This window comes from Drosophila arizonae, chromosome X (assembly GCF_054131065.1).
Source record: "Drosophila arizonae isolate 15081-1271.41 chromosome X, UAZ_ARI_1.0, whole genome shotgun sequence".
NCBI classification, from domain to species: Eukaryota; Metazoa; Arthropoda; class Insecta; order Diptera; family Drosophilidae; genus Drosophila; species Drosophila arizonae.
Genome location: NC_142927.1, coordinates 27,702,531 through 27,715,753, shown reverse-complemented (window position 1 = coordinate 27,715,753; position 13,223 = coordinate 27,702,531). Strand labels below are relative to the sequence as shown.

Sequence of the window (13,223 nt, the reverse complement as noted above, 5' to 3'; positions counted from 1 at the left end):
AATATTCAGAATTGTAAAATTCCATTTTTATTTTCGTCACATTTTCGTTGCCTTGGCCACACTGTGCGGCTGCTGATGCTGATGGCTGGCGCCGGCCACCTTTTGCTTCAAATAAGAAGTAGCGACCTTTTGCATGCACGACGATATTTTAATATGCAAAATTTCAAATAGTCCTCACACACACACATACACATACACATATACGTTGATTCCTTTGGTCATGTGCACGACGTAGGACATTGGTCGTTGAGGGAGAGTTGGGCCGATTGAACGGACGCCCGCTAGGCAGTTGGCATGCCCAGCGCGTGGGCGTATTTGGTCGCCAGAGTATCCAATTCAAAAATTTTGCAAACCAACCAAGCGGAATTGGCAGAGGCTGGGACGGTTGGCGGGCATGGGAGTTAAGCTTAAGAACCCGTCCAGAAACTGAGGCGGGGCTCTCATTCGCCTTTTTTCATTTCCTTTTCCGTTGGCAGGCGGCGGCAGTGGCGGCCACCGAAGCGCATCAACAAGCAACAAGGCAGCCAGCGCATATACACACACACACACATATATCTATATATATTTATATATATACCACACCCCCACACATATGAGGATCTAAAGGGCGTACGCAAAACGACCCCGGGGGCCAGACCGCTCGTTCGACTAACCGACCGACCAAGCAACCGTCCGTCCGTCCTTTCGTCATTCAGTCACTGCAGGTGGTACGACATCCGCCGGAGCTTTTGCTGAAAAACTGGGCCCGCGCTCAAATTGGGTTGCTGGGCATATTGAAATTATGTCTGTGCAAGCGTTCCTTGGCTTTCCATTTGCATTAAGGGCGACTTAGCTGGCTAAATGCGAGACCGCGCTCTTGAGACATTCCCTTGACCAGGGTCCTCCACTGTGCTCGCACAAACCAAGTAACGAGCCAACCAAGCATCTATCCATCCATCTCAGCATATGTCAGGGCAGTCAATCACAACTTTCTGCCCTGCTCGGGCACATTTCCTGATTTCCTGATTTACGCAGGTAGCATTCGAGTTGACTCCATTTGCGGCTCTATTTGTATTGTTGTGGGCAGGACAGCTAACACACACAACAAGGCACACACACACACTCTCTTGTGGGGTTGTTGTGGATGGATGTCAGTGCATTAGTTGGCCTAAACGAAATCCCCCTTCGATATAATGTGTTTGGCAAAGGCAAAGTTATTGCGTGCTTGGTCAACAGAAATGATTGGATAGACCGAATTGGGCATGAGATGGAAATCAATTCGATTATCCTATATATTCTTGCAGTATGCATGCATATGCATGTGTATGTATATAAATATATAGTGGGGTGCTTGTTGGGCACATGAAAAGATAACTTGTAATATTATTGGGAATAGGCTTAAGGCTTGAGTGATTAGTGAAAAATATACTTATATGTTATAAGCTGTATATAGGATATTTGTAAGAGCTCTACAGTAAAATATTGTGATATTTATGGATATGTGTCGGTATTGATGGTTTGATTGACTGATATTGAGTAGGTCAAAAAAATGTTGTAGGGGGTACACGACTAGGAATACTCTGAAGTCCGAATATACTACATTGTTTATACCTTATAACACCGCCTCTTCTGCCTACTATACGCCTTTCATTGCAATAGGTTCAGGGTAGAAAATTATTGAAAGTGTACCGAATTTAAATTTTCCTCAAGCTCTACTTACACCACATGGGAATCCATGGGAATAGGCATGGCAAAAGGATTTTAAATAAAGTGTGGAGTGGTCCTAGGTAGTGATAGTCAGTTTAGCATGGATCGCTCACACAGCAAGTAGTGCAGCATAGATTGGACTTATCTTTAATATGGTTATAGAAAAATAGGTAACCAAAACTGGAAGGCCCTTCAAATTTCCATAAAGACAAACTGCTCTTCCTATTCTTGATTAGTCCTAAGAAGGAGCTGACAGTAAATTCATACCAGATTATATTGTATATAAGCTTCTTGGAATTTCTTATATCTAGCTATCTATACATCCAAGTAATTCTTGACAGGGGGAAAATAAGATCGGCATTCAGTTATTTAGTATACTTGATGGGAGATTCTTTTTTTCAATGTGACTCGAAATTTAACTCAAATAAATTAGATACATTAACTATAATAGTTTATTAAATATCTATGTATATACAGTTTGCAAAACTTGAAATGCCGTGTGTTCCATCAATTAGCCAACAAGCTCAACTCATGAGACTTTGCTGAGCCTTTTAATAGATTTAAAGGGGCATGAATATAGAGAAGCGAATGCTTGGATGGCTTCACAAGTGTTTTCTTCAGTTGTTTTGATAAACCATTTGATATGCATTTAATTGGAGCTTACAACTGGCAAATCGATGCGCATTGTTGGGGCCACCTCCCACGCTCAGTGGAAGCAGGTGAACCAGGTAAAGCGAACGTAATGGACTTCAATATGGAGTTCCAGTTGTTTCTCTAAGAAAAACAACAAAGGAAATCGCCAACTTGCATTTATCGCTACGTATCAGTGGACGGGGGGAGGGGGGGGGGGGGAGGGGGATGATTCGTTCTAAAAGAAGGAGGGGGCTTAAAGAAACAGCAGTCGTAGCGACAGAGCTGGGTGGAGGGTCATGCTTCTGACATGGCCAGACTTTGCTGCCAAGCGCTTGTCTCTGGGCTCAGCTTGACGCTGGCCGCAGTCCGGATGGGACTGTGACTGGAACGGGGATTGAGGCTGAGACTGGGAGGCAGCGATGCTGGATGGGGTCTGTAGACAAGGCACAAAACAATATACGATGATATGATGCGTGTGCCATGCGCGCACTCGCATGTGTATGTGTGTGTGTGTGTGTGTTTCAGGTTGTTTTTGGAGCGCGACCGACGCGTTGTTGTTTTTGACGCGTTGTTGTTTTCGAAGCGCCATCTCCTGGCTTGCCCCCTCCCCCTGTCCGCTTACCCAGTGCACACACAAAAGAAAACACAAGCGTCGCATATGTGTGAAAGACGAGCTGTGGGGCTGTGGGGTTGTGGGGCTTGTGTTGGGTGGGCAAGAATATTTAACAGGAAGAAACCAATAAAACCTAATGATATGAAAAAATGCAATTTTCTGAAACTCAACCAACACACGCATTCACACAGACACACACATACCATAGACACAACAAATACAATGATACGAAGCACAGGGGAAAAGGTTTACACGTTCACAAGAATCGTGGCAACAGCAAAAGGCAAATACCGCTGACGTAAAAACAACTAAAAAGGCAGCAATATCAAGGCGACTAGCAACAGCAGCAGCAGCAGCAACAGCAAAGGAATAAGTAAGCTAACTTGCAGTAGCAGCAACTAAAGAACATGCTGTATCAGTGATATCAATAATAGCAAACATAATAGCAACAGCAGCAACACATGAGCAAGTAACAGCAACAGCATAAGTCGACAGCAGCAGCAGGAAGAGCCACTAGAGCAACATCACCTGATGCATCAGTGGCAGGATTCATAGTCAGAAGAAATGGCAATAACAACAGCAGCAATATAAGAAGAAGCATAACCAACAGCCAAAAATCAGATGCTGACTATTGCTGTTACACCAGCAGCAACATCTCTAGTAGATGCACGAACAGCAACAGCTGTAGTCTTGGCAACAGCAACAGCAGCAACGTAAGACCAAGCAACAGCAATAGCCAAAAATCAAATACCAGCAGCAAAATCTGCAACAGCAACATCTCCAACAAATGCACGATAGCAACAGGCGTAGTCACAGCAGCAACAGCAGCCACACATTAGCTAGCAACAGCAAATCATCAAATAACAACAGCGATAGCCCTGACAGCAACGTTAACAGAAGCAGCAACAGTTGCAGCACTGGATCAAGCAACAGCGAGGGCCGAAAATGAAATAGTAACAGCATATAATAATATCAACATATAAGTAATATCAACAACAGTAGAAACACTAGCTACAGCAACAGAACTAAACTGATTCAACAGCAGCAGCAGCAGCAGTAGCAACTGACCGATAGAAACAGCATCAATGCCAACAGAATATGTGAGCAATGATGTAGATAACAGCGACAACATCTGAAGAAACTCAGCAACTGCAAGAGCAGTACTTTGCTATATTAACGGCAGCAACAGCAACAGTGTTATGTAGAAGAGCAACAGCGACAGCAACAGCAACATCTTCATATTGCACATTGTAAGGACCAGCAACTCTTTAGTTCAAATGCTGTTATTATTGTTGATAATGCTGCTGCTAGTCTGTGTGGCAATGTTGCTGATATTTCTGTTGTTAAGCTTATGTTGCTGTTATTCTATATGTCATTCATATTGCCGGGTCTAGCAATATTTATGACCGCGTTGATGTTACTGTTAATATTGCTGCTGCTGTTAAAATTGATATTGCTGCTGCAAAAAGAATACATTTACGCTAATGTGGATGTTCCTGTTGATACTGCTGCTGTTGTTAATATTGCTGCTGTTAATATTGCTGTTGTGGCTGCTGTTGCTTCATCGTATAAACATTTCGTTGCGTTTGATTTTCCGCTTCAAAAAATCAAAAATATCAGAGCCGTCTTGGCCAAACATGATTATGATGATACATATGATGAAGATGATGATGACAATGATGATGATGACGATGATGATGGCCATGTCTTTGGCGCTTCTTGTGTTTTGCCTCAGTGACATGTTGTCCTCTGTTGTCGCTGCTGCTTCTACTTAGACTTTTTGTTGTTGTCCGCGCAAGTTGTCATATGTGAAGCTTTGCGCGTTGCTGAATTTTTATATTACGTGCACAACAACAACAACAACAACACAACAACAACAATGAATATGGAAAGACATACACGAGCCAGGCTTCAAAAAGAACGGACAAGGATGGCAACAACAGCTGCTGTGAGCGAGTCGCAGATAGAAGAGAACGTGGGAAACGTAACGAAATGAAATGAAAGACAACAACAACAACAACAACAACAGCAGCAGCAGCACCAACAACAACAACAACAATATAAACATGGCACCCAACACTTGTTTCATGTCCTTCCTTAGACGTTTGTCGTTTATACAGCGCCTGGCAACGTCCACTGCACGTCCTTTGGCCAGGCAGCAGCTTGCTGCGGAGAGAGGCTGGGCTATCGGTTATGAGTTGGAGGATGAAACGCCAGCCAGCCAGCCAGCCAGCCAGACAGACGCTGCATATGAAAATGTATTACCGTTAAACGGAGGGCGGATCATACCCAAAACCCGAACCCTGCTGCCAACTGCTTTACCCCCTTCCTGACCGCTCACAGGACACACAGGCGCAACGCATGTAAGCAATTTTCAAAAGTACTTAGTCAGCATCTTTTTAACCCTTACCCCATGCCCAAGCCCTCCCGCCCTTCCTTTGAAGGTGGCCGCGGGGTGACCGTTCGTCAGCAGCGCCCACGCATGGCGCTTCGTAGATACCGAAGGGTAATGTTATGTCCTGTCACTGGCTACAGCCAAACGATAAGCCAGACGACAGACCCACACAGCCCGCCACCTCCCTGCTACCTTCACCCCCCTCGCCAGATGCCCAATGAACGTTCCGGCTCTAGCTGACGCCCTCGCTTAGCGAATGATTCTAGGGCAAGTCGCAGGCCGAGCATTTTTTTTTTTTTGAATTGCGTTTCCGTTGACTTTGGCAAAGGTTTTTCTTTTATTTTTTCTCCATTACTCCCCCCCCCCCCCTCTCTCTTTCTCTCTCTCTTAACACATATTAAGCCGCAAAAATATTGCCGACTATTTCGCAGCTAGAACGAAAAAAAATTATGTATATAAAAACAAAGCAGGCTAGAGCATTTTGTTGTGTGGGACTCGACTAGCAGATACCCTAGTTGAGCTGCTGTTGGCACTGTACGGCTTCAAGTATCTGAGGCTGCTTTCCTTCAAACTTACAAAACTAAACAGATTTTCATCTCAACTACTGTTTTCCTTATAAGACTTTCCTTTGCGATTAATCGTTGTATTTAGATTTTACTTTAAGCTTGTTAAACTTTTGAGAAATAGAGCGGATCTATGATTGACAGAAGTTTGTCTACTCGAAGCTTTAAATTTTAGACTGTTTTTTTCCGAGCCAAGTCTGCATTTTATTGCGTTTGGCTTTACTATATTTAGAGAAACAAAACAATTTATATATGTCTTCTAATTAAAAAAAAAAGTAATAAAATTATAATATAACACACATATAACACCCTTTTCAATCAATTTCAAGGGGTATCACAGAAAAATGTTTATAAATATATGTCATACTACCAATTGAATACGCAAAACATGCTCGGCAATGGGCAAGGGGATTGGGGACTGATTCGGCTGAAGGGTAAGCAGAGTTGTGGTACGCAAAAAAATAAAAAAATGGCACTGGCCTTCTAATTCACTCGATAGCCATTCATTGGAAATTCTTGATTGATGCTCTGCCCTCGTCTGCAGCGCATTGATAAGCTGGCAAACACTGTGTGTGTGTGTCTGTGTGGGGGTACCACTCGACCTCCCCAAACCCCAAGCGTTGCTACCCAACCACTCAGGCAGCCCGAAGCCCTTTCTTCAGCACATTTTTACAACTGCTGCGTTGTCAGTTAGTTTTTCAATTTTTCATTTTACATATTTCAGGGATTAGAGGACGACAACAACAACTCTCAGCTACTAGTTGCAGGTTAAGGGCAAGAGAGGAGCAGCCCTGAAATGTGGTTATCGGAACTGCAATAAATATATTCATATTCATATGACCCCCGACATTCACGCACGAGTATTTTTCCCCAGCTCCTTGTTTGAGAGAGATATATACGAATATATTTATAATACCTTTCATTTGGAGTCGAACTAAATGTAAATATCTTTCGTTGAAGCCTGTTAATCAGGAATAAGAGTTCTTGTAAAGAAAAAATTATTGTTTGATTCAATATAAACATAAATTTTTAATCCAAGTCAAATACTTGGCAGTATAAGAAATTTACAATTTAGTTCAGCGAAAAGATTTATGATTCCTGGAATTTGTAGGACGTTATGTCACCTTGATGAGATCTCTCAAATTCTTCAGCATATTTGAAGTTTGCAACTGTTCAGCTTGTTTTAGATCGATCGTATGATCTGTGGTCGGCTTAAAAGAATCGTCTGGGATAATGAAACATGGGCATGACTATAATCATAAATGAAAATATGAGTCGAGTATAGTCCACTTGGTTGCCATCATCATCATTTTTCATTGTTTGCGCTTGTTTCGGTGACTCAAGTCTTTAAAATATTTTGCTGAGATGTCGAGAGACGAGTCATGTTTCCTCATTTCGGCGACCGAATTTCGTCGAGCTCCACTCCCACTCCTAGTCATATTATTATTAGATGTTGTCGCCTTGTAATCGGAGGTCCTGAGCTTAAAAGGAAAATCGTTGGTGTACGCTTCTTTCTTGCTGGTCTTTCTGGTTCGTGGTTCTTTCGGTGAGGGAGAAGCTAATCTATTAGCACGAACCTTGGTTGGCTTGAATGTGTAGTCAGAGGCTGTGTATGTGGACTCCTCGGTTCCATATGATTTGGGCGACTCCTCGCCACGCAGTGATTTTCGCTGACGATCGTGGTATAGGGATATCTTTTCCTCAATAATCTCATCTAGTTTGTGCAGCCTGAGATTCCTTAGCTTTTTTTCTACTGCCAGATTCACCGTATTACTAATCGTCTCGTACATATCCTTGACCTCCATTAGGTGCGAGTCGGTCGGTCTCGTCTCGGGGCGCAACTTATCTAGGGCATCCTCTGTGATCAGAGCAAAGCGCAACTTCGGATACCGTTTCGTGTTGCCGGCCATTACTGAAAGAATATCTCAATGCAAATGATGCGCGAGCGTTAAATGAATAAAATATTTGCAATTTTGGATAAGTTAAAAGTGAATTTAAAATTTAAAATTTTTTTCAATTTTTTCAGCCCTACAAATTTGAGTCTTGTTCGATAAATGTTTAGTAATGTTATGAGAGAAAAGATTTTGTTCATGTTACTCGACGACTGACCAAGTGGAATTATTTCTCATGGCCTACTCCACTTCAATCTTTGTACATATCTAGCTCTCTCTCTCTCTCTCTCTCTCTCTCTCTTTCTCATTCTGTCCCTCTTCGTCACTGATTGCCTTTGATTCGAGCACTTCCTTTGCGTCTATTGTTTTGGTGACATGTGACAGGCCGTACTTCCCAATATTGGCACGCAGCGCATTGTCCTCAGCCTTTTGAGTCGGGGCTGGGCAAAAACAATGCTCGAAGCGTGGGGTGAGACCAGCCGCTGAGACTGCACTGACTGGAGAGCAAGCGGCGCAGAGGCTTCCTTCCAAATCATGTCCGATGACATTTAACAAAAGCTCGCTGGAACAAGTCACGTTCTCGGCTCTCAATTAATAAAAATAAGCAGCTTTACCGAAACCCCTAAGCACCAACTATTGTATACTCTTTACATTTATATGCGCATTAAATAATTACATACAATTCTGTAAAATTAATATTTGTTTAAAGAACATTTAATGCATAATATATCATTTATTTTCAGTTGCTTATTTTACATACAACTTCTTTGTATTATAATATCTTTAGCAATTAAACGTCTTAAAGCAAGAAGACAAATCCAATTAATATGCTAAGTGCTTGCTTGGTGACCAGGCAAAGTTCCTGACATAGTTGTCACGTTCTTTGGCCGTCTTTAATGAATACATCGGTCGCTTCTTGGGCTGACATGTTCACCTTGTTGCTGGCCTTTAGTTGTATGGACTTGCGTTTGAGAGTCGACTCGCTTCTTTCGCTGATTCCGCATCTGGTTACCCTTCGAGTGGAACTTGCATTTTCATTTCCATTTAACATCTATGAGCGGTGACATTTCGGGGTTATTGTTTGCGATCTTCGGGTCCTGGGTCCCGGTCCCGGTCCCGGTCCCGGTCTCGGTCCCGTCTTTTGACGACGTGTCACAGGCACTTCAGGAAGCCGGCAGCCGATCTGAATGGAAGACGCGGCCGCAAGACCTTCCAAAGCGAAACATCAGCGAGCCAAGCGCAACCCCAATAACCGAGCCAACCAAAAACTCAAATGCAAAAAAATAAAAAAGCCGAAAACTGAAAATGAAAAATGATAATTTCCATTGACGCAATTTTTAACATTGCCCTCGTGTGTGTGTGTGTGTGTGCGTGTGCGTGTGCCGTTACCTGGTAGGGGATTCGTGTTTGGTTTTTAGGATCGGCATATGCATTGCGTTTACGGGATTAACTCGATTTACGAAAGGGTTACGCATGCAACGCGAACGTCCCAATAACAAAATATGCCAAAGTGTTTAATGTGCATTACCCGTTCCCATTTCCATGCCAGTTCGCATTCCGAATACTGGGTCTGCCAGGTAGTGGTTCTGTTTCTGCCTCTCAGTCGCTCTCTGTCTCGCTGGTTGGCAATGAGTGTGCACAAAAGGCGAGCTCCTTTGCCTGCCTAATTCGCGACGTCGAGAGGTCCCGAGGGGGTAGCACGAAGTGCTTACAAATTACGTTAAAAGTGAATTAACCCTGGCGCACAGCCACATCCCGATCGTAGGCAAATGTGTGGCGTCACGATCGCGCATTACCAAAGTTCTCGAGCACATATGCCGCAGAGATCGAACGTCTGTCGGCCTAACGGGTTGTGTGTGATTACTCGCTCTCTCTCTCTCTCTTTCTCTTTCTAATCGGCACTACTCAATTATCAGTCGCCATCGGTGCCTTATCGATTGGACCCATCAGCTCTGCGCATTTCACAGCTGATACTCGAGCGCGTTTTACGGGCGAACAGCTTCGACAATCCGATCGGACCACCCGATCAAGTCAAGTGGCCGCCGCAAAGTGTCATCAATTAGCCAATTTCCATTGTTTGCTTCAATGTTGGACTGTGCTTTTTCACGTTTTACTTCAGATGAATTTTGGAGATATTTCCGTGAGCAAAGGTTTCGTTGACAATGAGGGTCGCATACGAAAAGTGTTTGATTGGAAACTTTTGAAAGTATTCCCCGAGCAAAGTATTTATATAATTTGAGTACTGTGTAGTGATCTAGTTACATTTGATATCATTGCTATTATGTTAAATTTTATTAGAACCTATTTTAATGCCTTAACAAAACTATTTAAAGCAAAATTAATTTCATATTAGTAGTAATATGTTGATCGAGGGAGGTAGGTTTGATGAGCGTTTGAGCGCGTAAGTTGTGTACTTCTAATGAAGCATTTTTAATCGACTAATTCTAAAAGAATAACGGGACAGTAGAGCAGTATAGCAGAATATCAGTGTAGCAGTTTTGCAGTACAGCAGCATAACAATATAACAGTATAACAGAATAACAGTAGAACAGTAAACAGTATAACAATATATCAGTAAAACAGTATAACAGTATAATAGTATAACAGTATATCAGTATAACAGTATATCAGTATAACAGTATAACAGTATAACAGTATAGCAGTATAGCAGTATTATTTTCAACTGAATAGCTTCTTATTTTCCAGCTTTATTGAGGTGTATCAAAAGTTTAAAGACCTGTTTACATAGAAAAAGCAACGTTTGGGGCACATACATGCTTATTATGGGCAATTTGTACAGTATCAAATTGACAGAGTAAAAGGAAGTGAGTGCTCCACGTTGGGTGATGGGCTTACACACACACACAAACCGTCTAAGCAGCGATGCGAAGGCGGAAAACTCACTGTCAAAGGCCATTCGAGAAATTCAATTGTATTGCCTTTGGTTAGGGTATTTGTTTAATAATATGGCGAGTGTGTGTTTGTGTGTGTATGTGTGTGGGTCTATCTGTTTGTCTGTTTGATATCAGAGCGTAACATTTATAAATGTAATTGTATAAATGGGCTGCTTATGCCCACGGTCGAGCCCCCGCTGAATATGGAACTGTAAAGTGTACTTCGGCTTGTGCCCATAGGGTTGAAGTAATGGCCGGTTTGCGCTGTCCGTTAGCTATTAGGGGTGGACCATGGGCTCGGATTCGGAGTCGGAAACGGATTCGAATTCGGATTCAATTCGAATCGCAATAAAAATATGGCCACAGACAGAAGGAGAAAGGAGAGAGAGAGAGAGCGAGCGAGCGAGCGAGACTACTGCGACAACAAACAAACAATAAATGTGTACGATTTCGAAGCACTTCAAACGTTCGGCCCATTCGACTCCCACCACCACTACCCCCGTCACCATCAACAGCACCACCACCACCACTACCAGGTCCAGCAGCCACTTCAGGACTTTTACCTCGGTGCCGTCCATCAACAACACTAACGAGCTGGCAGCTTAGACTCAATGGCACAATCGAGTCGAGTCGAGTCGCGTCGAGTCGAGTAGAGGAGAGGAGAGGAGACTGACAGGGTGTGAGGGTGGGTTGGCTGGCCAGTGCCACTGCCTCAGCCATCGTTGTTCTGGCCGTTGTCCGTTTCAAGCAAAGGGGTCAATGCGTACTGCGGAGCTTTGGTCTTGGTCTGATCTGGGCTGTTCTGGCTGTACACATTCAACCCCTCGGACAGATTGACTTTTATGTTGATAGCATTCTCCCGCTCTTTCACTCTACCTCTCTCTCTCTCTGTCTCCCTCTATCTCTCTGTTGTTCTTTCTCTTTGTCCGCGTTGGTTTGTGTATGTCCACTACGCAATTCGTTGGCATACCCACCCCTCAGGTGGCCATTTTGAATATTGGCAGTGGCCAAATAACACCTTCCGTGGCACAACAATTGATTTTAATAACTGCGTCGAGCCATTTGACCAGGTTCAGCTGCCGTTACTTGAAAATTTCATCACCTTTGCGAAGTTTTCCGTTCATCTCCCAAGGTATTTTCATTTCCAACCTAACTGTAGCTCGCAACTTTACGTAGGTGCTTTTGGTGTAAATGGAAAAATCATATTCAAAGGACTTTCCACATAAGCTTATTTCACCATCACTTCAAAGCATCGATGTTCCTTTACTATTGGCATGTCGTACACGAATAGGAATAGGTATAGTAAATCTAACAATGGGGCTGACAACTCGTCTTCTACGTTGAAATTTCTTTGACATGAGTCCACCTCAAATGAATAATATGAATCTGATTGCTTAAGTCAGCTATACCAAACATCTTGTATCTAGATGTAGTATATGTTTTGATTGTTTAGTTTATAGTACTGAGCTGCTTGGTTAAGGATTTCCCCATTGCTGTTCATCAATCAATTGCGCATTAGACCCAAATTGATGAGGTCAAGTGACTTTGACAAGTCCACACATCGTACTTAATGTCAGTTGCTGGCACTGAATCCGAAAATTAGCTGCTCATGCCGTAACTTCGGCTTTACCTGTACCATTTTGCTAGCCACATACATGTGTAGCTCTAATAAGCCGCCCTAAGCCGGTGTCCATGGGCTGTCCGTGGTCCGTGGTCCGTGGCCCATTCTCCACAAATCCATTACACGCATCAAATGCTGCTCCATATGCACACGATATAGAGCTGGGCAACCTAGCCTGTGTTCAATGGGGATAGACCTCGTCCTGGCTGTTGCCGCCGCCCTGTTGCTCGTCCTTGGCTGTGTGCGGCATCGCCAACCCCATTGGCGTATTAAGACAAAAGGTTAAATTTAAATTTGAAACGCAAATGGAGATGGGACATCACGTCCACATTCACGTAGCTGTCCGTGAGCCGTTGGAGATGCGTGTGCCATTCCCCATGCGGCTTGCGCCATGTGCCTTGGTCATACGTTGCAATGTGGCTGGCCAAAATATCTCTTAACCCTTTCCCTCTTAACCCTCTGTGTGAGAGTGCGCCTCCAAGCATATTGTTGGCTCGGAATTGGATTGTTAGGCGTAAGGTGTAGCAGATGGTGTGGATTTTGTGTGTGCGTGTGTATGTGTGTGTGTCTTGGTTGTTGAGGAGCGTCCATGAAAAGCAAATGCAAAGGCAAAGGCGAGGCAAGGCAAGGCACGGCAAGGGTTTAGTCCGTAACCCGACCGATGCGAACTCAATTCTAGTCCAGGGTGGTTTACTCAGTGTGCGTGTGTGTCTGTGTGTGGAAAGAATAAAAGAAACTGCTGCTAAGGCCAGAGACGTGGCCAGAAGGAGCTATACGTATGCTAATGGACATTCGAGATTTTGGTTTTGGTATTTTAAGCAGCTCAGAGCCGCTCAGCACTGTTCGGTTTAGATGGGGGTCTGGAAAGCTGATAAGTACGTTTGATGCCGCCTCTCGAATGCTACGTGTGTCTGCCTGCCTGGTTG

General features: G+C 43.6%; 1 protein-coding gene and 1 long non-coding RNA gene across 2 annotated transcripts; both read right to left on the bottom strand.

Moving 5' to 3' along the window:
* Positions 1–6,889: 6,889 nt before the first annotated feature.
* LOC108618497 (uncharacterized) lies at positions 6,890–7,989 on the bottom strand. The gene has a single exon (XM_018014528.2). The coding sequence runs from the start codon at positions 7,798–7,800 to the stop codon at positions 7,204–7,206; it is 597 nt and encodes a 198-aa protein (XP_017870017.1). The 5' UTR covers positions 7,801–7,989; the 3' UTR covers positions 6,890–7,203.
* A 485-nt stretch (positions 7,990–8,474) lies between these two features.
* Positions 8,475–10,016, bottom strand: LOC149268088 (uncharacterized). The gene is made up of 2 exons (XR_016271005.1): positions 9,172–10,016; positions 8,475–9,081 (listed from the first exon to the last, which is right to left on the bottom strand). It is a non-coding gene; the product is annotated as an uncharacterized LOC149268088 (long non-coding RNA).
* Between the last annotated feature and the right edge of the window lie 3,207 nt (positions 10,017–13,223).